The 26,725-nt window shown below is 33.8% G+C and overlaps 1 protein-coding gene across 1 annotated transcript in view; it reads left to right on the forward strand.

Moving 5' to 3' along the window:
• Positions 1-846: 846 nt before the first annotated feature.
• The window catches only part of LOC149556656 (protein S-acyltransferase 24-like), a 35,565-nt gene continuing 9,686 nt past the window's right edge, over positions 847-26,725 (forward strand). The window contains exons 1-12 of the mRNA XM_089831080.1: positions 847-1,650; positions 4,810-4,950; positions 8,508-8,620; positions 9,252-9,331; positions 9,560-9,723; positions 16,216-16,354; positions 16,476-16,575; positions 19,002-19,062; positions 19,723-19,800; positions 19,953-20,051; positions 20,184-20,262; positions 20,377-20,525. Coding sequence (XP_089687206.1) covers positions 1,381-1,650; positions 4,810-4,950; positions 8,508-8,620; positions 9,252-9,331; positions 9,560-9,723; positions 16,216-16,354; positions 16,476-16,575; positions 19,002-19,062; positions 19,723-19,800; positions 19,953-20,051; positions 20,184-20,262; positions 20,377-20,525 — 1,473 coding nt within the window. The 5' untranslated portion in view covers positions 847-1,380. The remainder of the gene's footprint in view (positions 1,651-4,809; positions 4,951-8,507; positions 8,621-9,251; positions 9,332-9,559; positions 9,724-16,215; positions 16,355-16,475; positions 16,576-19,001; positions 19,063-19,722; positions 19,801-19,952; positions 20,052-20,183; positions 20,263-20,376; positions 20,526-26,725) is intronic.

Consider the following 26,725-nt stretch of genomic DNA (forward strand, 5'->3'; position numbering starts at 1 on the left):
TTCCCACCAAAATGATATCCCACAAACAAATTTATGACCAAATTTAATTTTTATTTTTAAAATTCACTAGACAAACAACTTCCTTGAATTTAGGAGCTAATCTTTTTGAAGCGGATTCACATATAAATCCACAAGACTACTTCCCTTTTTAAATATCCCTAAAAAATCTCAGCAACACTTGTTCTATTTTTAAGGAAGTGGGTGCCCATTGGACCCCACATTAGGGCTTTACTTTTTCAACAATACACATATGAACAATATATTTAAGCAAAAAATGTCTAGTAGGCACTTAACTTGTTCAAGTTTTTAGTTCTACATGTTTGCACTTGTTCAAGTTTTTAGTTGTACATGCTTATTGAAATAATAGAATTAAATAAATAACACGAGTATTCAAATTGATAAGATCAAGCACACTATCTGGTCCTTGATACAAACAATTCCAAAGACTGTGTCATTATCTGTGATCTAATAGTAGAAGTCAAATACTTTTTCTAAAACCTTTTTATGATCACATTGGGACATCTTATTGATAATATAAGCCTAAATACTTAATTTTAAGAAGAAGCTTTACTTAATAAACTACTATAAAAACTGAAGTCTATGACAATCTAACATATAAAGTTAAAACATGCTTTAAAAAAGACATTAGATTTAATGACAAAGTCTATGTTATAAACATCTAGATAGTGCTATTTGAATCTTTCATACCCCACAAATAATTAGAATATTAAACTCCTTAATCTTCTCTACCTTAAATCACAAAAACTAATAAATCAAAATGGTTCAAACAAAAAGTCAAAGTCAAGAGAAAAGAAAAGACTAAGGATGCTAGTATCATGTTTCCTCATACTTAGAACCTCCCCCTAATAATTCTTCTCGAGACTTGCTTTATACCAAATTTGTTTTGGGGTTAAGCTTCAATCAACTTGGCATGTTAGTGTTGAGGTCTTTAATCAACCAAACCTTCGGGAAGGCACCAGAAACTATGGTTTTCAATTGGAGACATTTCCATGCCTGGTCAATGAAGGCGGCTCACTTCTCTTCCCATCCCGAATGCCCGACGAGCGTCGAAATTTTCATATTATCCTTTTCGTAAATCGAATTATAAATACATCCTTGTTTTTCTGCCCTCTACGAAATTTCCACCTCTCGGGTTGCCTTTGATTTTACCGTCCACAAGCCGGCTACGCCCTCGACGTATATTGACTTATTTTTTCATTCATACGACCCTTTAAACAGCAGACATAAATTTACACAAGGCTGCTGCAGTTCCAGGAATCCATTAAAGAGTTCCTTTTTGTGTTTGGCTTTCTTTTCAGTGGATCGAGGGGAAGGCATTCCTTACAGCGGAAGAGAATGAGGAGTTGAGCTATCAGAAAAATGGCGTCTGAGATCGAAGTGGTGACAGAGGAGCTTCAACAGCACACAAATGGTCATAATTCTAATGGGGCAATAAATGGAGTGGTTGAAGGCGAAGAGAGCCTCAATGATGATATTTACACGGCCTCGGCTTACGGCGATTTGGATAAATTGAATAGATTAGTGGAGGGGGAAGGATGTTCTGTTTCTCTACCTGATGGTGGCGGTTATTTCGCTTTACAGTGGGCTGCCTTGAACAACCGCGCTGCCGTTGCTCAGTACTTAATTGAAGTAAAAACTCAATCTTTTTGTTTTAGGGTTGTTGATGCATATGTTTTTACTGTTAAAGCTGTGATAGTTTAATTTGATTTAGCTGGAGGTCAACGGATCGATTCTCACTTTTGAAATTTTGCCTCGCTAGGTTTTCTGGTGAAAAGTAATTTCGATTTTGGTTTCTTCAGGCTTAGAGAGTATGTGTAAAGTCAAATGTAGTGGCATTGTTGAGTATCTTCAACTTGAAGTGAAACTAAAACATCGAGGGAAGGGGACGCCATTTCCTTTGACATCACCTACCAGAATCTTTACTAAATTGCTTTCAAAGATTTTTAATGCGCACGTTTTCCAGATTTTGCTTGTGGAAATCGCTAACTGAATTGTTAAATGGCCGAAGCAGTATCAGTAAGGACACCATTAGGATAACTTCATTATATACAATACTGACAACAATCAAGGCATCGCTTACTAGTTTAAGTTTATTTTGATGTAGGATTTAAATTAGAAAACAGAGAAAATGACCTCAATTTTCAGCTGAGCCCGAAACGGAAAGTTGAGAAGCCAAAATCTTGAAAAACATAACCGGCTATAAACTAAAATGTCAATTGTTTCTTTCTGCGTCGAAAACATAAGCTCAACACGCAAAATATCTCTAATTACAAATCATAGAAATCGGAATGGTGATTGTAACCATCTTCACCTCAGGGAGCATTCCTAAGTACTTGAACGAGCTTTATTCTTGAAATTGGCTTAAATAATGGAAAAAGACGAGCATCTCCAACTTAGAACTCTCGTCTACAACATTTAACAATATCTATATCCAATGATAATATTGAGGAGTATGCCACATTTACAGCTAGGAAAATACTGAAGGTTATATTCATTTCAACAATATGTTTTCTGAACAAGCTTTTAAATTTTAAAAAGGAGAAGTTAAATACTTTAATAATGTTTTCATCTCAATGTTAAGTAAAAAACATATTTCTTTTATATATTCTATTTGGAAAAGAAAGAAAGACAATAGATTATAATTTAGAATAGATACTCACGATTTAACCAGGGGATGGATAATGCTCGAAACACCTTGGGTGAGAAAAACATATAAAATGTGCAACTCTTAACACCATAAAAGATTAAATTCTTGCTTTTAATTTTCCAATCTAGCACTTGTTTGAAGAAACCCATCTTATGTGTGAGCATTTATGTAATCAGGTTTGTGAATATGTAATACCCCCAGAGGAAGATTTTATGATGCTTACCTAATTTTCACCCACTTGAATGATTTCCTTAGGTTAGCTAACCTAATAAAATTAAATCTTAATGATTGCTATTCAGTTGTAATACTGAAATTATATATGCAGTAGTTATGGATATTAATTTAGCAACTATATAGTCTGAAGCCTCAGATTAAGGAACATGCTACATGACATAAATTCACAGTGACAATTAAGACTTATGTCCACAATTAAAATGTATGCAGTTGACTTCAGCAATAGTATGATTAACAAATAAACCAGAATATATAATCACCATGAACTCAGCTTAGAAAATGACAGATTTTATTCATATAATCATTGCCTTTTACTTCATAGTGCTGCACCATTTCTGCCACGATTTGTCAAACCCTTATGCTGATTCATGTCACTGCAAATTGATACTATAGGCCCATTTAGAGAGCAGATCATTTCACCCAAATGGTCATTGCCTTCAATAAGATTTAGTCTATATTAATGGCTGCAATTGTGAAGAATATGTACATGCGAACCTTGTAATCAAAATTTATTCCAATCTTTACAATGGTGATTTCTGCTTGAAATCATACCAAGGAATTGTGTGTTTCTGTCATCCACTTCCAGACCTAGAGGGTTTCAATCCCTAGGTTAATATGAACCAAAGTCCAATGCTCCAACAGGGAGCAGAAGCCAGAAAATAGAATGCTTAATTAGTATGCCTTCATCTCTTTGGTTGGTCTTGATATTTGAGAAATGATTTAAAAAACCTTTTTAAAGGGTCTTATTCTATATTTTAAGTTTGCTTGAGGCACTGTTTATTATAATGTCGGTTTATTATATCATTTGTGACATTAAGACTTTCTTGATTCATTACAATAATCCCATTTCTTTGATGCAAAATTCTCAAACCCCATGGGAAAACAATGATAGGTGTTAGGGTTTCAATTCAGCTTAATTTTGAAAAGGGGATGTTACAGAATAATATGATTTTTTTTCTGAGCAACAATTTACATCAGTTTGACAAAGGGTTACAAGGAGACCTTTTCCAGTAAATGATTGAAACTGAAACACATCATGTTGATATAAACATTAGGTTTACAAGAATGTTCCTTATAAATACCAGAAACATACATTTGTTCCTGTGCCTCTGGGGAATTATCATCCTTATGGATCCACACAAGTTTGACTTTAACGAGCAGAGCCTGATGCTGCTTGAAAAGCCCCAACTTCTCTAAACTGAGCAAAGAATGGTTCCCTAAGAGGTTGCAGTTATATTTTGGATGCTATAGGAATGGATGGAATTATATACGAATGAGTGTAGATGTTTGCATCTACTAATGATAAATCAATCATCCCAAGAAACAGACAGCAGTGAATGGATGATCAATGAAGACAGAAATTTAATTAAGCTTATAACCAAGTTCAGCATACAAAGTATGAACATGAACATTTGCAAATTCTGTGACCAACTTATTTAATTTTTGCCAAAGGTTGCTAATAGAATTTCGACAAATATTTATGTTACTTTAAATATTTTAATTTATTTTAAATCATGAAGACTGAAAAACCCCTGCAAACTCAATTTTGCAAATTCTGTGACCAACTTATTTAATTTTTGCCAAAGGTTGCTAATAGAATTTCGACAAATAATTATTTTACTTAATTTCTTTTAATTTATTTTAAATCATGAAGACTGAAAAACCCCTGCGAACTCAATTTTTGAACCTTTTCGTTAGAGTTAATATTATGATAAAGAAAATCAATTTAGTGTTGGTTAGATTCCATAGACTATAGGTGGTCTCATTTGACACTAATCATTATCATGATCACATAATTCTTTAGGCATTTTCTTGTATTTGAAGATGAATGCTCTAAATTAATTTATTTGAAGTTTTGTATTTTTGATCTTTGGTATTGATTATGAGGATTTCATGACCTTGATCAGCATGGGGCAGATGTTAATGCTGTTGACCACACTGGTCAGACTGCTTTGCACTGGAGTGCTGTGCGTGGGGCAATTCAGGTTGCAGAATTATTGCTTCAGGAAGGTGCTCGTGTGGACACTGCAGATTCAAATGGATACCGCGTGAGTTTTCTGTCGTGGCAGGTCATTCATATGAAATTGTAGCTAAATTTGTGTATCTAAGTGTCTACAAGCCTACATGACTTAGTAACTCAAATCAAGTTAATGGGAAAAGGAAACTTAATTCTTCTTGTATTGGAATTGAAATTGTATATTTGCACCGTTCTATGATCTTGAAAGCTTTGAGGATACATTGATGGCTGGAATTAATATCCGTTAGAGAACTTGCTGATGGAGATTACATCTTCAGAGACAATACATTTAAGCTCAAAGAGAGTCTTGCATCGAATGCCAATATCCTAAAGTAGGTCATTGCTGCCAAACATATAATATTGAGATACATGGTGATGATAATTGTTTGTTACAGGGTGTTCATTTAAAATGGCATTTTCTACACTCTAATTTAATGATTCTGGTTTCTGGTAATTGAAAATCATAATATTTTGTTTTTTTGAGAAACGGCTAAGGAGACTGGAGAAATGGGACTCAGTACAGAAGGTGTAAATACTAAATGGAAAGTACGATAAATTTTCCAGCCATCATAGTTTAATTGGTTGAGTTTTCCCTGACTGCAAATATGTACTCTTGAACACAATTACTCATTTTCTTGAGATGCCTTTTTGGCTTCATTTTTCCTTGATGGAACTTTCCTCTTCAGTTTTCATGATTTTTTTTTGGGACATATGTATATCAAGATGACAAACAAATATATCAAGGAACACAGGAAATAGCTGCAATAGAATGGTGCATAAGGTGAGATATATTGAGCTTCAATGCAGCAATTTTCTCCATGTCTTTTGATATATTGCTGGATTTTGTAGTCTATTTTGCCAAAACTTTATCTTAATCAAGAACTCTGGATTTAAGCTGTAAAATAATTCCAATTTATGTCTTGAAGAATGTTCTCAGACACATATAGCTTGCCTGGAAATCTGTGTACACCATCCACCCTTTAAAGTCACCATAAAATATGATCCCTGATGCAGAGTTGAGTGTTGTTTGATAATTTTAAACAAGACTTTCTAGTTGTTCTCTACTGCAAGTAGACATATCACCCAAGCATCAGGTTTGTATATGAACTTTTCTGTTTCCTTTGCATCCGATATCTGTGCTTGATTCCAATTTCTACTTACCAAACTGCCTATCTCACTTTATGCACGGGTAAACCTGCCTCACCATTGCATATGTTTCAACTCTTTGTGTTGTTGAATCGAGATGAGTATTCTGCAGGAAACAATTTTCCATGTGCAATCTGTATTATAGTCACCACAAAATTTGATCGCTGATGCAGAGTTGAGTGTTGATTGATAATTTTAAACAAGAGTTCCATGTTCATCTCTGCTGCAAGTAGACATATCACCCAAGCATCAGGTTTGTATATGTACATTTCTGTTTCCTTGGCATCCGATATTTGTTCTTGATTCCAATTTCTACTATCCAAACTGCCTATCTAATTTTATGCATGGGTAAACCTACCTCACCATTGGATATGTGTCAACTGTTTGTGTTGTTAAATCCAGATGAATATTCTGCAGGAAACAATTTCCCATGTGCAATCTGTGTTACAGCAGAAAGGTTCTCAAGTGCTTTAGATGCACAATACACATTCTCTGGATAGATGGTTTAACTGTAGTACATGTCCTTGTAGTAGTAGATAGCCACTTGAATGAAAACTCTTATGTGATTCTGCCGGAGAAAAATACCATCCGGCCAAATTACTTTGCCAAGCCAATGAGCTAGTAAATGATATCATCCTATTGTGGACCCTTTATTGACAAATCCAATAATGTATTAATTCAGATTCTTTATATGCCAAATTTATCAATCTTGTAACACAATGATATTTTTCTATAATTAGGCTCTTTAATGAAGCTTGTCCTCAAAATACATTTTTTGTTATGACAAAAAACCACATTACAAGGTACGATGAAATGAATCTTCAACCCCATTTGAGAAATTTTGTTCTTGCTGTTTTTGATGACATAGATTTATATAGAATACCATGTAGTTCAAACTTCAATATGAATCATTTGAAAATTACTTTGTGACTCTTTGAATTCCCCATATTCAAAGTATTAAAATATGAATTTCAATTAGTGAGCTTGTATACTTGGACGCATAATAAGTTAGAAGGGAGTCAAAACTGATTTAACTAAAGATTTAATCAATCCTGATTGCTGACAAAAGTGCGATTCGTTTGGGAGACTTCAACAGTTTCTTCAGTTCACCTAGAAAGCTTGTCTAAGGTTTTTAGAGGAGTCCTGACACCCGTCACTGATCTCACAAAGAAAGATCACCTCACATGCATAAAGACAGTGACAGCCATTTTTCAACAAATAATGATGGATTAAATCCTAGATTTGTATTTTTAAGTCTAAATTATTAATAGCCCTTTGTACAGTGAAATGTGATGCTCTAGGCATTGGCATAAAGACAGTGCTCATGCAGAATCATCAGCCTATTACTTTTGAAAACAGAAAATTTGCTTTCAGCAAGTAGTTGCTTTACATTTATGATAAATGATTGTTGGTCTTCATGTATGCCATAGAAAACGAAGCTATTATTGGATTTGGGATAACTCTCCACTGCCAAGAGCTGGCACAGTTCATCCAAATTTGAAGCATCAAATAGTGCAAATGAATTTTAGTTAACAAAAGACAAGGTAGGTAATGAATAGAAGGATACATCTAAAAGTTCAGTAGAAGAAATGCATAAATAACACTGATGTAGATTCCTTATCTAGTTTGCTTGAGCTTTATAGAGTACTTGTACTTGAGGATGGAGAGAAGAAATAATGTCCAAATATGTAAAATATTATACAGGATGGAGAAAATACCCAACAGAAGGACAATGTTTATATTTTTTCAGTTGATGTAACCTAATATCTACACTTAAAACTACGGGCTCATAAGAATGTCATTCCTCTGGGCTTAGTTCTTACTAGTCCCATTCACCTTTTTAGCACCTAGCAGAACATAAGGGATATTTTTTTAAGGAGCTAAAGAATGTAAATTATTTTGCACTTCATATGAACTTTATCCAAAAAATTAAATAGGGCATCCGAAGGTACATGTCTATTGTGTGCACAAGCCGTTCCTTTTCAAAAAAGGAAATTTGTTAGCATGGGATTCATTGCAGGCTTATTACAGACAGGAGGAAAGAATTCCATGGATGGCAGTTGTTAGCAGCTTGACTAGTTTTTGGACTATTAAGATTATGTTTTACAGGTTGAATGGACTTCCTGAACTTGTTAGGGATAATTGTCCAAAATATGAGTAATTTCTTGTAGCCTGTAGTAGCTGTTTAAACATTTCATAATTTGGGGCTAGTTTAGCCCAAAGGACCTCCCCTCAACAACATACGGATAGATATAATGTTGATCAAGGTCTAAAATGGCACTTGAGGAAGTATTTTTTACATAATTGTTTATTTCAGGTTTTCTAACTATTGCAATATCCATTTTTCTATGTCAAAGTGTGCTGAAGATTTGTTTTCTCTGCTTTAGAAATTGTAAGAGCCTTTTGTACAAGGTTGTATGTTATTGAATGAACTCTCTGCAGGCAACACATGTGGCAGCTCAATATGGACAAACAGCTCTTTTGTATCAGTTTGTAACCAAATGGGGTGTTGATGTTGATGCACCTGACAATGATGGGAGAAGTCCATTGCACTGGTATGTTTTCCAAGCTTAAGTGACTTTAGTAGTTTGGGTTAGAAATTAATGGTTGAGAACAACATAGCATCCTACTTTTGTGCTTTATTAGCATTCATCAAGGATTTTTTTACATCGTACTCAACAACCTTAGTTCAAATGTGCTAATTTGAAAAATGTTTGTCTGGATGAAATCTTAGAGTCTTATCTAGGTTGAAGTCCTTTTGGCCTGTCATATAAAGTAATCAATAGAAGATCAAATGAGTTGAAAATGATCAGATCTCTTTTAGACATTTTGGATGAAAGGTATTCTTTTAGATGATCAAATTTATTGTGGAGCTTCATTCAACATCCCAGCTTTGGACATCATTTTAGGGTAGAATTAAATAATTTTGTTAATCAGAACCTCATTGAATTTGCAAGACGTGTATATGTAGAACTTGTGCAATAAAGATGTTTATATGTAGAACTCGTGTAATATATTTTTGGTAATAGACATTTTACATTTGTGAATTTGACATCAATCTCTGATAGAGGTGCATCTTTTCAAAGGAGGTTTTGTGCATATTTAATGATTAATATACATTAAAAAAAGTCAAAAAAGTCTAGATGATAAAGTTCGTTTATTATTGTACTTTTTTTGAAATTTCAGGGCTGCGTACAAGGGCTTTGCTGATAGTATTAGACTACTTCTGTTTATGGATGCATATCGGGGAAGGCAAGATAAAGAAGGTACTGTGATTCAATAAAGATTTTGGTTGAGGTGTCCTGAATTTGCTTCTTGCATGTAGTAATTGAGCTTTCCTGTTTGATTTTAACAACTTGCACTCAAGGAACAGCTAATGGACTAAAGCTTTCAGTAGCTTAGATTATCTAATTAAATATTTGCTTTATCTAGATGTATGGCTTTCATAGTACATGTTCTATACTTAATCTTCTTATTCATCTTGAAATTAACAGGATGCACTCCTCTACATTGGGCTGCAATAAGGGGTAATCTAGAGGCCTGTACTGTGCTAGTACAAGCTGGCACTAAAGAGGATTTAGCTGTCACTGATAGTTCAGGCTCTACTCCTGCCCAACTTGCATCTGAAAAGGGCCACCGCCATGTTGCATTGTTTCTGGTATGTATAGAATACCTGACTTGGGGATAATTATCAAAATCTTTTTGGGAGATTTGGGCTCCTCTCGAACCTTGTTGTAAGAAGCTATGAATTCATTGACAGTCTATATCCTTTATCTTTGTCAGGTTATCGACATATTGAACTTGGCCACCTTTAGCTTCGAGAATTGAGTTTTTGAACCTTTGTTGGACTTTTAAGCAGTTTAGGAACTTTGGAACTCCTTGACTTGTTTTTCTTCATTTGTTGGCTTTTTGGTAACTTGTGAAATTCCCAATATTTTAACTTATTGGTTCTGACCTGCCTTTTGTTGGTATTTTGGGCGTTTGTGAACTCATGAGCTTCCAAAAAATCATACCTGAATACTTCTCTTTTTGTAAGACAGTTTTGCATGAGAAACATATGAGAGGGACGAGGCAAGGACTTGGATGAAATTTACAGCATCAAATCTGGTCAATAATGGCACTTTAGGTTGTTGAGGGTAGGTGGGGATGAATAGTGCAATATGTGGAGGTTTTGGCGATCTTGGGTCAGGGATACTTCATGACTCATACCACTGTGGGGTATTTGAGGATCTATGGCACCAAGGAATCCCGTAAAGCATGCAAATAAGGATAGGTCTGAACCTGTGATCTCAATAAAATATTATAATGAAAAGTGTGGGGGGCTTTTGGTATACTTAATACATTGAATCACACTAGAAGGATTCCTGCATCGATGAATTCAGAAAAGTGTATAGAATAAAACATTGGAAGTTGCGGTTAGGGATACTAAGAAATAGGTATGGGGTAAAGGTGTTACATCCCAATTTTTTACCTAATTTGAAATATAGCCGTTAAGGTTAACATGAAGTCAGTTGGCAGTTTAATTGGTTATAATCTGGCGAAATAGTAAGATAGTTAGTTGTTATGATTTCAAGTGAAGATAACATGCTAGTTGATCGTTAATCACGAATTCATGGAATTGAGAAGATGGTTAACCATTATGATTAATTATGATTAAATAATTCATTATGATAATATAATTTAACTGCAGGGAATTTCCTTACAGGAAACATGTCGAAAGAGGTGGAAGCATTGTCAGAAAAGAATTAGGTAGGGCATCACGATCACTGAGCAAATGGGTTGAGGACCTGGCGACTTGAAATAGGATACATCTATGGGACCCACATGAGTTATTTAAACAAATAATTGAGTTAAAATATAAAACATATCTCAAAGGATTTTAATTTATCTTTCATCATATTATTGTAATAAATATTTATAAATGTGCATATAATATAAAAATGATTTGGCACCATTATAATTTAATAATTTAATAACGTGATGTTTATATGTACAAATTAGATTATAATAATGTTCGAATTATAATAACATTTGAATTATTATAATTTTCGAATTATAAACTTCCAATTCTATTCTTTCCTTTTAATATTTTTGCTTTTAATTGATTAACACTTGGCATGATTATTGATTTTATGTTTGGCAATTCGAGTTTTCTTAATCTTTCCAACTTCTCTTCTCACCTTTTATTTTCTTTTCCCTCTTTATTTCTCTCCTTTTTCAATTCAAATTTATGATGTATTCGAAGAGTCTTCTTGAAAACTGTAGGAAGCCGAAGAGCCAAGCAACCATTTTAATAGAATTTCAATGATCGTATTTGCCATAACTTATTCCTCTCTGCATTCGGTGGCTCTTCTTTTATCTGCTTATATGTTTGAACAAAGGGAGGAGAACCTAAGATTATTACCGGTTTCATTAACTTGTTCCCCCGTCTTCATTTCACCTTCACGGCTTTTTCTATTTGCAAGATTAGTGCGGAGTCTATCTTTTCCGGCTGCGGAAGCAAGGAGCAGTATGTATAAATCATGTAAGATATATTGGGTTCTGCCAAAACATGTTTAAAATCCATTAATTCCTTTGTTCATAGAGCTATGCCAGTCAATGTCCTTCTATATTCATCTTTCCATGTAAAACTAAATACTGTTGGCAAATTAAATTTAGACTGAATGGAGTATGCATTTATATAGTTTTTTGGTTGGAATTACTTTTACTCTTGGCTTGGCTTTCTTTCATAAAATATCGTCCAAGGCTCCTACTGTGGAGAAGAATGCTAGATTATATATCTGCAGGTGGATGTTGCATGGATCAACTGTTCTTGTCTAGTGTTTGATTTTTGTACAGGTCCTTCACTTCTTGTATAGTATATACACCGTTAGACTTCTAAAGTGTCTTCTAGTGAATGTCTTAATACTCCAGATTGAGGGTGATCGACAGGTAATGTTTAATGAGAAGCTTAGAATGAGATAAAGATCTATGGATTTATAAATGAAGAAATATTTTATGTTTGAAAGTCCTCAGATTGGATTTGACATGACTGGACCTTAAAATGGTTTTAGCTTTAACTGGCTAGCTTGGACCACGTATTGCCGATTTAAGAATAGGGCATGCCTGATGTATCTTATTGAGTTTAGGTTGTTACCTTGAATGAATCTTACGTTGTTTGTCTTGCAAACTCGATACATGTTCTTCGAAGTTATGGATCCACGTTTTCAATTATAAACTTGTATTGTTCTTGAAAGTATCTTACATTTTGGTGTATAACAGTCTTATAGCATACCACCTGGGATTTACATCAAGCTTCAATCTAGCCCATTAAACTTTGTTTTCCCTTTATGTATTTGAAATTTGTTGTAATACGTTCTTGTGAATGCTCCTTGGGTTTTGCAACTTTAATTTCTTTTTTTTTTAAAGAATTATTAAACTTGTGAGTGATGGAAAAGAATTGATTGTTAATAGAAGTAATGAATCAAATACAAAAGAAGTCTTAAATGATATGTTGAACCTTGAAGATTCATGAAAAACTTCTTCTTAACCTCTTTATTTTCAGTTAATTAGTATCAAATAAAAAGAGTTTTCAAATGGTATCAAGAACCTGTATGAATGTTGCCGATCTCAAGAACAAGTTTTATTTTGTCACAATTCCTTATAAAAGATAAAAGAGTAGTTTGCTCATAATTTTCCATAATACTGAGGAGTTCACTAGCATGATGCCATAAAATTGGTGAAGAGATGTACATAATAAAAAGGTGATTATAATCTTTCAGACACCTAGGATTCACCTGGACAGAGAAGCCACAGAAGGGTGAAGAGGTGAAATTAAACTTGCAAGAATCAACTATGAAATCAGATTTGAATATTAATTAATAGCTCATGCATGATTTCGTTAAATACTATCAAGTCGAGAGAGGTGCCTAGATACCAGGATGCTTAGTTGATGACAAGATGACCCTTGTCTATTTTGGGTAGGGAGGGCCTTTCTCGTTAGAGACTGTGTGGGGATAAGATGTGGTCTGAGGTTGGGTGGTTAAGTGCTTGATAATGTTTCACCTCTCCACAAGTTACAGGACGTGCATCAGACAAATTAAGTAATTGGAAGGAAAGGAATCTGAAGCCCTAATTGATTGAGTGATGCTTGGAACCCTAAATGATATAGTGGTATCGGGAGCCCTAATTGAATCCGTGGTATCAGAAGCCCTATTTGAATCAGTGGTATCATAAGCCCTAAACGATTTCAATGGTAATCGATACCCTAATGATTACAGTGGTAAGTGATGCCCTAATTTTATATAGTAGTATTTAATGATAATCATCATTTGATTTTGATTTAACAATATTGGATAGAATTCGTTTCGTGATATTGTTATAGAGGTATTTGTGGACTAACTCGGGTGGTTGCAGAAGCATCCTTAGTTTTGATTTCGACCTCAGTTTCCATGGTATGTGGATTTCAACTTCTGTAGTAATTTCATTTGATGGTGTTTTTAAGTTTTTACTTTAAGAAAACTTTGTTTAACTGTTTTTAACCATCAATCCCTTTCTTATGAACGAAACTGATTTAACTGACTTCCTATGAAGATGAAGCGATAACTGTATTTTTTTGAGTATGTTAGTTGTTAATTAAGACCCGGAAATTGGGATGTTACAAAAGGGATGACTGAAACTTCAGCTTTAAAAGGTCGATGTAAATGATTGGGGAGTTAGGGGCTCAAGGAAAAGCACGGGTAAGATAAAGTTTGATACAATGAAAAAGGAAAGGGGTAACAGAGGTTTGGAATCAGGGATGATGCGAAGGACATCTCCGAAATTCTGATAGGGAAAAGAGAAGGAAAGTGGGGAATGGATGGCAGTGTGCTGGAATGGAAGAGTCTGATACCTTAATAGGGACAAAGGAACAAAGTGGAGCTGGGCAGATAGACATATTGAAGGGAAACTTCAAAATTATGACAAAAGGACAGTCCTCGAAGTTTGAACTTAACCTCAATACGCAGAACTTTTTAGGATCCTTGCAACTTCTAACAAATGGGGGATGAAGATGGAGAACATTCGTGAAAGTTTAGATCAAGAGATATCCATCAGAGATCATATTAGATCTGTTATCTGTAATGGTTATAAAAAGGCTACAATGCATAAGGGGCCTAGATTCAAGCACAATTTGGGCTGCATAATTGGATATTCACAAATGGTTTATACCCATTGTATTGTAACATTTCCTAATGTGACGATCTTATAAATACTGGCTTACAGACTAGGTTTAAGCACATGCGAGAAATATTTCTTTTTAAGGCAAGAAAGATCTTATTGCACCAGGAATGGTTAATACAGTATTTTAGCTGGGTTTTTCCTGAAAGGGTTTCCAAGGGGAAAAAGTCTTGCTATATTGTTAGTGTGTTATAATTATTCTGCTGGGTTTAAAATTTTGCTTGCATTGCTCTCTTTGCATAGGTTCATCAGTTCTATTTCTTTTCAATTTGAAGGATCCATATCTTACCCCATTTAAAATGTAACTTTAGTCTTTGAACCTTTCTATTTCATCTGTTTGTATACCATTGGCAGCCCTGTATTAGGCAATATATTGCTCTCTCTCTCTCATATACAGTGAGATCAGATACCTAAACAAAAAGGCTCAAAGTTCTCAGACAAAAGATTTTCTCCAAGCATTTTCTGCTTTCTTGTTCTGGTACTCAAGGAATGCTAGCTTGGACTCTAGATGCTTGTACCTTATGTGACCATTAGGATTTTTTTGGTTCCATTGGGACCATTTGGTGAATCCATCAAGACCAACTTTGTGGGTCCACTATGAATATTTGTAGAAATGTATATTTATTTTCATGTTGTTCATGTTTGTAAAAGTTGAACTATTCTATGTGCTAATGGCAGGGACTATCTCCTTTGAATGTTTTCTCTTGTTATATGTTTATTTGAAACCGTTATTTGAATGGTATTTAGTTTTTATTAAAATAAAATTGTAAGTTAGTGATATTAAAGCAACACGAGTATTCATTTTGCAATACCATCTCCTATTATTTCTTCCGCTGGGCCCTTACTATTGACAAATGAATATTCCAATATTCAAGTTTTTAATTCCATAACATCCCTGTTGCATATGTCAGATTCTCATAATGTTTGGTATCAGAGCAAAACATCCAAGTAACTCATTCAGTAGATCCTTGACATGAGTAAATACCAAATTTTGCAAAATATATTGAGAAGAGGGTTTGGTATGGTATTATAGAGAGGCCATGAATGTGCATGGCATAGAGTGCCATGAATGTGCATGGCATAGAGTGCTATAAACCAGTGCTACTGCTACTGCTGAATACTTGAAAAACATGCTCAGGAAAATCATAAAAATTCCCTGAAATTCGTGAAATTGCATTATTGTCCTAGTTGACCCTTGCACTGGTAAATTGTGATTTATGTTATTTTCTACTTAACACATTCAGAAAAACTGTTATTTATATTTTACCCTAGTTGTTGCATTCAGAAAAGCTACTGGTCTACCCTAAACATGTGTATTCTTCTCAGGATTAAGATATGGTCAGTTCTGTAGAGGCAGAGAAGCCTATATCTGTGCAACATTTTAGCTATTCACAAAGCTCAAAAGCAGAAATCACAATATCTGTTGATGAATCCATAAAGACACCTTTCAATGGTGTGAAGGCTTCTGTTGATTGAATGACTCAAGCTTTGTGCATGTCAAGTGTATCTGCTATCTAGCTATAATGTTCTTTTCCATTCAGAATGGTTTTGGAGTTAGCCCATGCCCCCTTATTGACTTCTACAAAGTCTATTTAATTAAGTTCATTATAAATTTTGGATCCCATCTCCTCAAGTATTTTGAATACCATGATGGTACAGCTAAATTAAGGATTGGTCTGGAACTGTTTCTACACATTTAATCTCAATAGATTCTGATTGATTTTATAAGGCTTACTGTGGAATAAAAATACATTAATAAGGAACCTCTCGAACCTCTCGTAACCATTTTAGTGGTTTCAAAGTAATTTTTTATCATGATAAAAGAAAAGTGGATTCAGCATGGTGCTGTCTTCCTTTCATGTTTGGTTTTTTGAGAATAGCATAGCTTGTATGCTGAATGTGGGGGATCAATAAATTTGGCAATGAGAATTTTTCTCTTTTATTTTGTTGCTAGTCAAATGCTCGTAGAATATTCAATAATCGCTGGGATGAAAGAAGCAGTCTGGGAAGGCTTGCTAAGTTGGGGCTTGCTCCTATTCTTTGGTGTATGATTATTGTTCTCCTCATCATGTACATCAGCTCGGTAATCACATGTATGCAATCAGAATCTTCAAACAACTGTCTGCAGTTTTTTTTTTGTAGTAATATGTTATATTATGGGGGTTATTGGCATTATTTCTAGAATTTGGTTGATTAATAAGGTTGTCACTGCAGCCTCTACTCTTGTTAAAGTTACAGCTGGAGTTGGACTCTGGGCTTGGTCTGGAGTTTTCCTTGCATCTGGTGGGCTTGTTATGTTGTACAGATGTGGCAGGTAATTATTTGGGAGTGGGGACTAAATTTTAGTTTTGGGCTGTGAGTTCCTACATGAAACTTTGTTGGAATATGATCTATTTTAAAAATGAAGTCGTAACTAGGGATGCATTGAAGTGCAACAAGTTATTGCATATCAATGCACTTTGAATATACAGGTCTGTGTACCAGAGTGTGCATGGCTTATTTACTGGGCAGATTTTGATGCTTATCAGAATGGTTTATGGATGAAGTTATATCTGGAACATTGGAACTCTGTATTTGGTAAATCATGTGCTGTGTCATTGTTAATTCTAAAGGAAAAATCATGATAATATTTTAATGCTTTCTATATCCTAAAAACGTTTGTGCTTTTTGTGTCTGTGGGAAAGGTTGTATTATGCTTTTCATATTATAGAATGAGAATAGATAATATTCTTTAGTTGTGGTTTTTCTGATTTTATTTTCTTTTCTATACAGTGTTCTCTTATCAGAACAAAAAATTTTGTGCCAATTTTCTGGTCTTATGTTTAAAAATATAAGAAGAGACAACAATAAATATCAGTCCTGTAGGAAATATAACTACTTGCAATGAAAAACATTCTCAGCTCTTCCAACTAGAACACACTATCTAAATGACTAGATACTTCAAGTGACCAGATACATTAGGTGACTTAAATGAGCATTATGAGGTAACTAATACAATATAATTCCAATATCTTGATGTGAACCATGTCCTGGCAGTTAGATTTGTGCTAGAAATCGATTGATAAACTGATTAAATAGTGATTTTGTGTGGTCAAGGTTTCACAACAGCTTGGTGCATAGTGAATGCATTTGTCACGTTACTTTATTTGCAGTTTGCAGATCATAGTTGATTAAGTCATGTTTTTTTTTGGGTAAAAATCATATTGGCCAGCGATGTAAAAAAATGCAAAAAAATCACGATTTTTTGAGAATTTATGCTTCTATGGGTTAAATTACCAAAGCAAGATTACTTTATTTACAACTGCGCAAACAAAACATTAGCAAATTTTAAGGATTGGGAGACATGTTGCCTTGGGCACTTGCGAAGGATGCTTTCATAAAATGAACCCTGTTCCGGTTTTTAAAATCCTTTCTAATGTCTGCAAGCATGAACTTTTAAACTCCAGGACTAAATATTGAAAAACAATTATTATTTTCATTTAGAGGGGCACATTGGCTGCCCTTTGATGTCATCCTGATGTTTATAATTCAGCATTGACAAGAAACATGTCTCCTCTTTTGGGGCAGACATGCTTTGCTGGACATCCTATTGTCCCCCATGCCCATCAGATGACATGGATTTATTACTATTGAATCCAAGGCTTGAGTTGCATACATTTTAGGTATACTTTTGGATAACTATTGAAATCTTGAAAGAAAAGTTAATGAATGCAAATGCTCAAATGAAATACATTCATCAATACCTTACTTGAAGAGTCTTGGAGTTTGTCCACTTCACCCCAAAGTAATGTGTATTTTATCATGTTCAATAAGGATGGCTAGTTTCTATACACTTTTCATTCAGCAAAAAATGGCGAATTCTTCATCTACCAAATAAAGCTAAACTATACATTATCTATATTATACCATGTCACCCCTTCTTAATTATAAGAGAAGCAACTGTTCTTGGTATGATATGGCTGCAGCTAAAATTCTACATCAGTTGTGGTCCAGTGGTTGTAATGGGTTGTGCAGGGTGAAAGACTAAAGGGTATCTTTAAAGAGAGAGATTTCTGAACTAAGATCTTTGTGCAACTTTATCAATGTTGAATTTCTAAATTAGTATTAATCTAAACATGTTCTTCTATTTCCCTAAGAATTTTAATTTATCGAACTGTAAATATTTTTTAAGTGGAAATGGGAAAATAGTCCACTTATGATAAAACCTCCCTAAGCCTGCCAAAGACAAGAAATTCTGTATTGTTGTTCCTTAAGAAAATATCTAAATATATTTGAAAATGGATGAAGCCACTTACAAGTCATGGCTGAAGTTAATAGATATTGTTTTGTTGTAGCATCTAAACCAAAAGCACTTTAGATTTTGAAATATCATTATTTTAGAAAAAAAAGGTTGTTCATAACCCTTCACTTTAATGGTTGAGTAATCTCCCTCATCAGACTGGATTTGGAATTTATCCCTTGGTTACACTTCTGGTCTGCAAATTTCTCATTATTCTAGAAAATACTTTCATTTACAAGTTATGACAGTGTCACAGATCCTTAATGACTGAAACACTAAAAAATGCTTTTTCTGTGGATGAATTGCTTTTTTATTCTGATTTTTTCGGGTGATATTATGATACAATTGTTTTCTCCTTTTGTGTGTTAGGGATCCTTGAATCTTGATATATTCAAATGGATTTTGTTCTGAAAATTTTCTGGATGACATTATGAAACAATTTCCCTTTTCTTTATGTGCAGTAAAGATCCTGGGTATATCAGAACGAATTCGAATGATGAACATAATCTAAAAGCTGTAGATGTAAGCAGCTCATCTCATTTTATTACTGAAAAACTTCCTCTGTAGTTTTAAAATCATGAATATTTATAAAAACCAACTGAATCAAGAATTGTATGTATACTATTTTATTGGTTCTGTGTTATGTTTAAATATTGAAACTAGGTGTTCATTCTACTTTAATTCTCCTAGTTAGTGGCTGGAACTTGTTTGCCAATGTGATTGATGCATATACCTTAGATGGTATTGTTAGCATCATTAACAAAGGGTATTTGCTATGCATATTTCTTGTGTGATTTAAAGTGTTTTAGACTATAGGGTTCTGGATAGTAGGCATTACTTTTTAATACCTTGTGTCATAATCTTGTACAATTGATTTATAAGAGATTAAAATGTCATTCCTCAGTGTTTCTGCTACTAGATATGGTTTGAATAAAATGTGCTGAAATTATTAGGAGATACCAAGAATATCTCAGAAGCATTTATTTCATCAGTAAATAAACATATAATTAAGTCGAAAATAAGTCTCATACAAATGATTTGAAGCACATAACTTAGTAACTTCTTGTCTGCTTATTTTGATTAAGCTTTTTTCTGATTCAGTTGCCTTTTTAATCAGAAGAGTGTTCAGATATGACTTTTCAAGTGTTTTCTTGAGATTTTTGACTGGTATTCATGGGGCAGGAACCTTTGTTGAATCCCGAGGCAAACAATCCTGCTCTATTGGCAGGGCGTTGGTCGCAGCTGTGCCCAACCTGCAAGGTGCTTCATTTTATATCCTTTCATACAAATTCCTACATAGATTCAAGTTTGTTAAAAGTTGTGGATTCCTACATCTTTAAGTTAATTACGTCTTTATTATTTATTTATTTTGTTTTCTATTCTCATTAATAACTTTATTTTCCAATATTCAGATAGTCAGACCTTTGCGTTCTAAGCATTGCTCTATTTGCAACCGCTGTGTTGAGCAATTTGATCATCATTGCCCTTGGATATCCAACTGTGTTGGTAAGGTGAGTTTCATCTGATTGTGACATTTGCAAATCGTAATCACCTTTGGAACTTAGTATAATGTTTCATGTATTGGAGATTTATCTTTAAACAAGAGGTGATATTTGAGTTGGTTATTGTTTTTATGGTTGCAGAAGAATAAATGGGATTTTTTCTTGTTTCTGTTTATGGAAACTTCTGCAATGCTGATTACTGGCATTGTTACTTTTCAGCGTATGTCTTCTTCACTACCAAATAAAATCAAGACCGATTTAGTGATTTACTTTTATTGTTGATATGTTTAAGGTTTAGATGATTTGTAATTATAATATTTATTTGGAAACACAGGACTAGCGGCAGATCAAAGTTCTCCTTCCTCCTTCAGGCCATGGATGAACCATTTAGCAGCTCAGCATCCTGGCGCATTAGCATTTTTAATCATGGACTTTCTCCTTGTGTTTGGTGTTGCAATGTTGACTGGCATACAGGCATCACAAGTAAGTAGTTATTAACAGAAGAAATAAATTAAATTTGGAAAATTTAAATTGAGGTGGTTTTATCATATTGACCTGCTGAAATTGAGGAACCACATCTCTTGTACTAGAAAGATTAATTGGTAGTTTGATGTCTCTTGAACATTGTCCTTCTATAAATATTGAAAATTGATAAACAAGATTTGCTCTGTTATTTAGCATTAGGTTGGAGTTAAGTCCAAGGTCAACTAATTGATATTCACATTTTAGTGTTCGTCTGTGAGAGGATCCCATTATGAAAAGGGACAATTGCTGTAAACAAAAGGACAGCTTGTATCATGACACATGGAAAATTTAAGCCATGCAAGTTCCATCTGAAGATAGGACTAAAGCATTAAGACAAAAGCTGTAGCTGTCTTGAGAAAAAGAAAACAGAAAAGTATGGGTGGATATTACTGATGCAGCTCACTATCCAGCTGCTGCAATATGAACATCAATTCAGCAGGACCAACCGACTAGTTCCAAGTTGCGTATTATAATTTATTGTATCCTATTTTGGGAATTCCATTTGACACATATTTTTCATTCTTAGGGAGGTGTAGATTTTGTGGGGTCTTCAATTACCATTACCTTCCCAAGCTATTTCTCCACATTACTAAGTAGTTTGCCTCTGTCCTGCCAGTTTTTTTTTGAATTCTTTCTAAGACAGAGCCCCAAAAGGTATTCGATTTCTCTTTGACAGTAAGAGGTAAATCCAGATATATTCCAGGAAGAACAACACTCTGGTAGTCCAAAATAGCATTAGTTTTATTTTCAAGCCTGCCTGTGGTATATAAGAAGTAAATGCTGCTTTTGTCATTAATTAATATGCTATCTCAAGACCTATGCATACTGGTTAAGAAACTGTTTCCATTCTCTTGCTTCCACCACTGAGGCTGTACCAAACAGGATGGTATCATCCACAAACAGTGGCAAAAACATTGGCAGTATATTGGAGACAGCTTTAACCCCTTGTAGTTTACCTTCATCAACCAATCTTAGATAAATTCTTCCCAAAACCTCAGCAAGGATAACGATTAGATATGGGGACAGGGGGTACCCCTGTCTGATTCCTCCATCTGCCCCAAAGAAACCTCTAGGAACCTCGTTGACAAGAGCAGAATATCAAATAGTTGTTACATACTTTCTATTTAAGCTGATCATTATGTTTTCAAATCCCAACTTCCTGAGGACTTTGAAGTTTGAACACAAAGGGCCAATTTAATCTATTATATGCCTTGGAGATATCAAGCTTAAGAACCATTCTTGGTTGATGACACTTATCCATAGAATGGATAACCTCATGAGTTGTGACAACCTCCTTTGTTGTTAATAAAGCCATCTAAAAAAGGTTTGATTCTATTAACTAACACCTTTGAGAAGATTTGTCAAACAGTATTACATAGGCTTATACCATCGTACGTTTGAAGCACAAGAATCTTTTTGGCTCCTGTATTTTAGGATTCAGAACAATGAAAAAGTTATTCAGTTTCTTTAACAACTTCACAGTTTGGAAGAAGTTTCCATAGTAATATCAAAGCCTACAATATCCCAGAACCCCTAGAAAAGGGCAGTTGGAAATCCAATCTATCTGGTTCTGGGGCTTTGTATGACCCTAAGTCACAAGGTTCGAGTTCGAGTTCGAGTTCGACGACTATAAAATTCGGATGAAATTCGAGAAGGCCAAAAAAATCGAAAAAAAATCGACTTTAAATTCGCTTTATAGAATTTTTTTAGTATTTTAAACAATATAAGTATGTCCAATAAATTATCAAGATAGTTTAACATTACAACATAGATTTGAAATCTTTATAAAAGAATCACATTTTGAAAATAAATACAAATACAAGTAGTTTATAATTTTTAAAACATTAAACTTATAGAACAAATTATAGTAATTTAACTTTATCATTTTATAACATAAATTCAAAATATATTGATATTTTATTTTAATTTTTCTAAACAAAATTAAAAATTAAAAATTAAAAAATACTTTGATTTACTACATTTAAGATTACACATAAACAATAAATAACTATTAAAAAAAAAGTAATATTTTAATAAAAAAATTATACACTTGAAAAATAATAAATTTTCTTTCATATTACTAAAAAAAAAAAAAAATTATAAGACACAAATTAAAAATTAAAACAAAACAAAATGCAAAATTATAAAATTAAACATTAAACAAAAACTTAAATGTCAAATGTTGAACACTAGCGATAAGCAGGTATTCGGCGGCAGGAGCTCGACAGTCGCCATGATACTGGATCATTTGCTGTGAACACTTTTCTATCGATGGACTGCCCTAGCTGGACTTTATTTTTTTAAACTATGGAACGATTAAAATGAAAAGCCGGTCAATGGTTTTGTACGAATTAGAGGACAAATTTAAACGAATTTTTTAGATTATGCTGAAATTCGGAAAATTTCGAACTTCATGCATGAAGTTCGCCGAATCCTGTGACACAGGTATGACCCCATAGAGAAAGCAACATTATTAACCTCATCTTCAGTTATCGGGGCAAGAATCTGGGCATTATCAACAACATTAAGTAGACACTGGAGTACTGGCCCTCCAACATCTTATTGACAGTTTAATTCTCTTCCTTAAAAACATTTCAAAAATAATTTGAAGCCATCAAACCCAACTGAGCATTGTCATTGATTAAAGTTTGCATTGTTCTTGAGGCTTAGGATTGTATTTCTCCTCCTATGTTTGCTGGTAAACTTGTGAAAGAAGGCTGAATTCTTGTAACCCTCCTTCAACCACTGAACCCCAGATTTTTGTTTCCAATAAATTTCCTTCCATTGTAAATTCCCCTTGCATTTTTCCCTTAAAGCTTTCTCCTTCCAATGAGTTGAATCCAAGTGGTCTCCTGTGATGGGCCATGATTGACATAGATATATGATTAGTCAATAATATTCAATGTATATAAATAATAAATAATGTTATTTTACTATCTCACTAATATTCATTATTGATCAATGAACGCAAAATAATGCTATATATATATGTATATGGATGGTAAATGCTTATTATTAATCAATGAATGTTTTACTTGTATTCATTATATTAATAATATGTCAAACAAATATAATGCTAAATGTTATAGTAAAACTAATTATATAATAATATATTTAAAATAATATAACATCAAATAAATTTCTCTAGAATTTAGGAATAAATAATGCTCAAGTATGATCAACCCTCATCGAAGTATACCAATTGGGGGAGAGCTTATATACACTCATGCATTTTTTCTTCACAGTATCTGAGGAGGTCCCTAAACTAACACACAAAAAATTTGCGGATGGTACTATTCTACCAAGAGAAAGCACTTTGGAAGAAGCTCAAAATTTAAAGCAAATAATAAATAATTATATGGAAGAACCAGGCCAAAAAGTAAATGCTAACAAATCAGAGATCTTCTTTATTAATACCAAAGAGGAAATGGAGAGAGATATTTTTAGAAATAATGAGATATAGAAAAGGAACATTCCCATGCGAATTTAAAGCTTGGGATAAAAATTGGGTAAAAAAATGGGAATTTGGAAAGGGAAATGGTTAACTAAAGCTGGTAGAATGACTATGACCAAAGCAGTACTTTCGGCCATCCCCACATATCATATGTCATGTCTTCCCCTACCCAGAGATGTAAAAAGGAAATTAGACTCTAAACTTAATAACTTCTTCTGGTAAGGTATTGGAGATAAGAAAAAAACAAGCTTAGATAAAAGGGGAAAAAATATGTAGACCTAAAGAATTTGGAAGTCTAGGTATAAAAAATTTGAGTTGGCAAAATGAGGTGCTAGGGGCAAAACTTATTTGGAGAATGTTTAAAGAATATAATTGTAACCAGTCTACAATTTAAAATCATAAATATTTAAACAATAATAATTCTTTGTCTTTGTTCAGAACTAAAAATCCTTCAAAAGGTTCAAGAATTTGGAACTTTATGTTGAACTGTTGCCCATTAATAACTAATAACTTAACTTGGGATATTAGCTTAGGGTAGGATGCTTTATTTTGGGAAGATTCATGGGATGGGCTCCCTTCTCCAAATAGTGTAAATCTTCTTATAAACATTAAAAACACTCTTTCAATTCTGTGGGGTAAGAATGTCGGTGATTATAAAATTAAAATTAATGATAATCAGTATGGAGGATGGCAATGGAAAACCCTAGATGAAACTCCATTTTCATCACAAGAAAAAGTACATTTTAAATCAATTTTTAAAAAGTAAATAGACAAATCGCAAAGATAGAAAAAATAAATTAATTTGGGGAGCCTCAAAAGACGGAAATTATAAAGTCAAACTAGGGTATTAAAAGATAATAAATTCTCAACGATGGGATACGATTGACATCCCTCTAAATCTATGTTGGGGTCTTGCATGACTTCCGAAGGCAGGTAACTTCCTTTGGGCTGCTCTTCAAAGGAGAATTCTACTAGTAGATAGGTTTACCAATATGGGTTTTGAAGGACCATCGAGATGCTCAATTTGCGAAAAAGAATCTAAAACTTTTGAACACTTGCTTTATGATTGCCCCTTTGCTAAGAATTGCTGGTATTGGTTATGTAAGAAATTAAATTGACAAACTGCATTTCATGATTAATTTTTAAAAAAAGTTGGTGGAAACATGGTTGTTCTAAGGCTTATAGTAATTTATGGAAAATATCCCTTTCCATTCTCCTATGGGAATTATGGAAAGAAAGGAATAGAAGAATATTTTTTAATGAAAAGATGGATCTAAGGTCATTTTTAAAGAAATTGGAGGCTTGTATTATTGAGGTAATTAACAATAATCTTATAAACTCATATAAGGAGGAAGGTTCCTTTTCAGATTGAGATGTAGATATTCGTAAAAATTGGTTTAAACTAGTTAATCCACCAATGATATACGCAAAATCCAACAAGATCGCTAGGAAATAATGTACATGGGAACCTCCTCTTACAGGATGGTCAAAGTTAAATTTTGATGGGGCCTCTAGAGGTAATCTAGGGCAACATGCTTAGGATGTATTATTTGTTCAGATAAGGGATCATGCCTATCTAAATGCGCTAAACCTTTAGGAGTATTGTCTTATAAGTTAGCCGAATTAAAGGCCCTGATAGAAGGCTTAACTCTAAGTAGAGAGATAGGTATCAACAAATAAGTTTTCGAAGGAGACTCGTAATGCTTGATCACAACCACTTGCATTTCTCCCCCCCACTTCTTTTCACCATCCTCGACATCCTTTTAGATTTTGGACCCACTCTACCTGGGACAAGTCCCTATGGTTTTGGGCCCTTTGGCTTGGGGTTCGATGACAGGGTTTTCTTTTTAGTTTTTGATTTGTGGTCAGCCTTGATCAAATTTAAATCCCAAAATGGAGGGAGTTTAGTATAAAAGGACATACTCTTCTCTCTTTTGTAAGTACATGAAATGGTAATCAAGTGCAAGCAATCTCTAAAGTAATCATGTTGTGCAATTGAGGATTTGGATCTAAAGATTTGAAGGCAAGCGTTCGATTCAAGATCTCTAAGTCTCCATTTCTTCAATATCCATCAAATCAAAGACAATCTTCTCCAAAGTGATGCAAGTTTCTCTCCCATGATGGCCCAATAAGAGGAATTTTCAATCAAGCAAGAAGATTCATTCATCCATCCTCTCTTTTTCTTCTTCACATGTGCTTATCAAACATATTTGCATTCAAGATCCAACGGTGGCAATCATACATCCATGCATTTGTGAAAACATCCTTGATTCTACATCTCATTCCAAGGTCAACTCTTAGGATGTTAGGCAACATTCAAGTATCTTCATGGATTTGAGTGATTACTACATTTGTTCATGAGGGTTCCGTGCAAGGTGAATCAACAATTTACTGTTTTACATTACTTTCATTTATGCAATTTCTATAATATTTCAAGGCTGATTCCCCCTTTCACAAACTTTCCCTCATTTTTTATGTGGAGGAACAGACTATGGAGCTGCAAATTTGGATCTAGGTAGTATAGGTGTAGCTACATGTTTCAAGAAAGCTTTGTCAGAAATTGCTTGGAACAAGTTGTCATTGTGGACTTATACCTAAAAATTTAACTTGTTCCTACCATTTTTTAGTGGAACTTTCGGAGCAAAAAGTTATAGGACCCTGTTTTCTAGATCTCTAGTTACAATTGTTTCCAAGACTTTGATAA

This window comes from Cupressus sempervirens, chromosome 5 (genome assembly GCF_028749045.1).
Source record: "Cupressus sempervirens isolate cs-2001-9-10 chromosome 5, ASM2874904v1, whole genome shotgun sequence".
Lineage (NCBI taxonomy): Eukaryota > Viridiplantae > Streptophyta > Pinopsida > Cupressales > Cupressaceae > Cupressus > Cupressus sempervirens.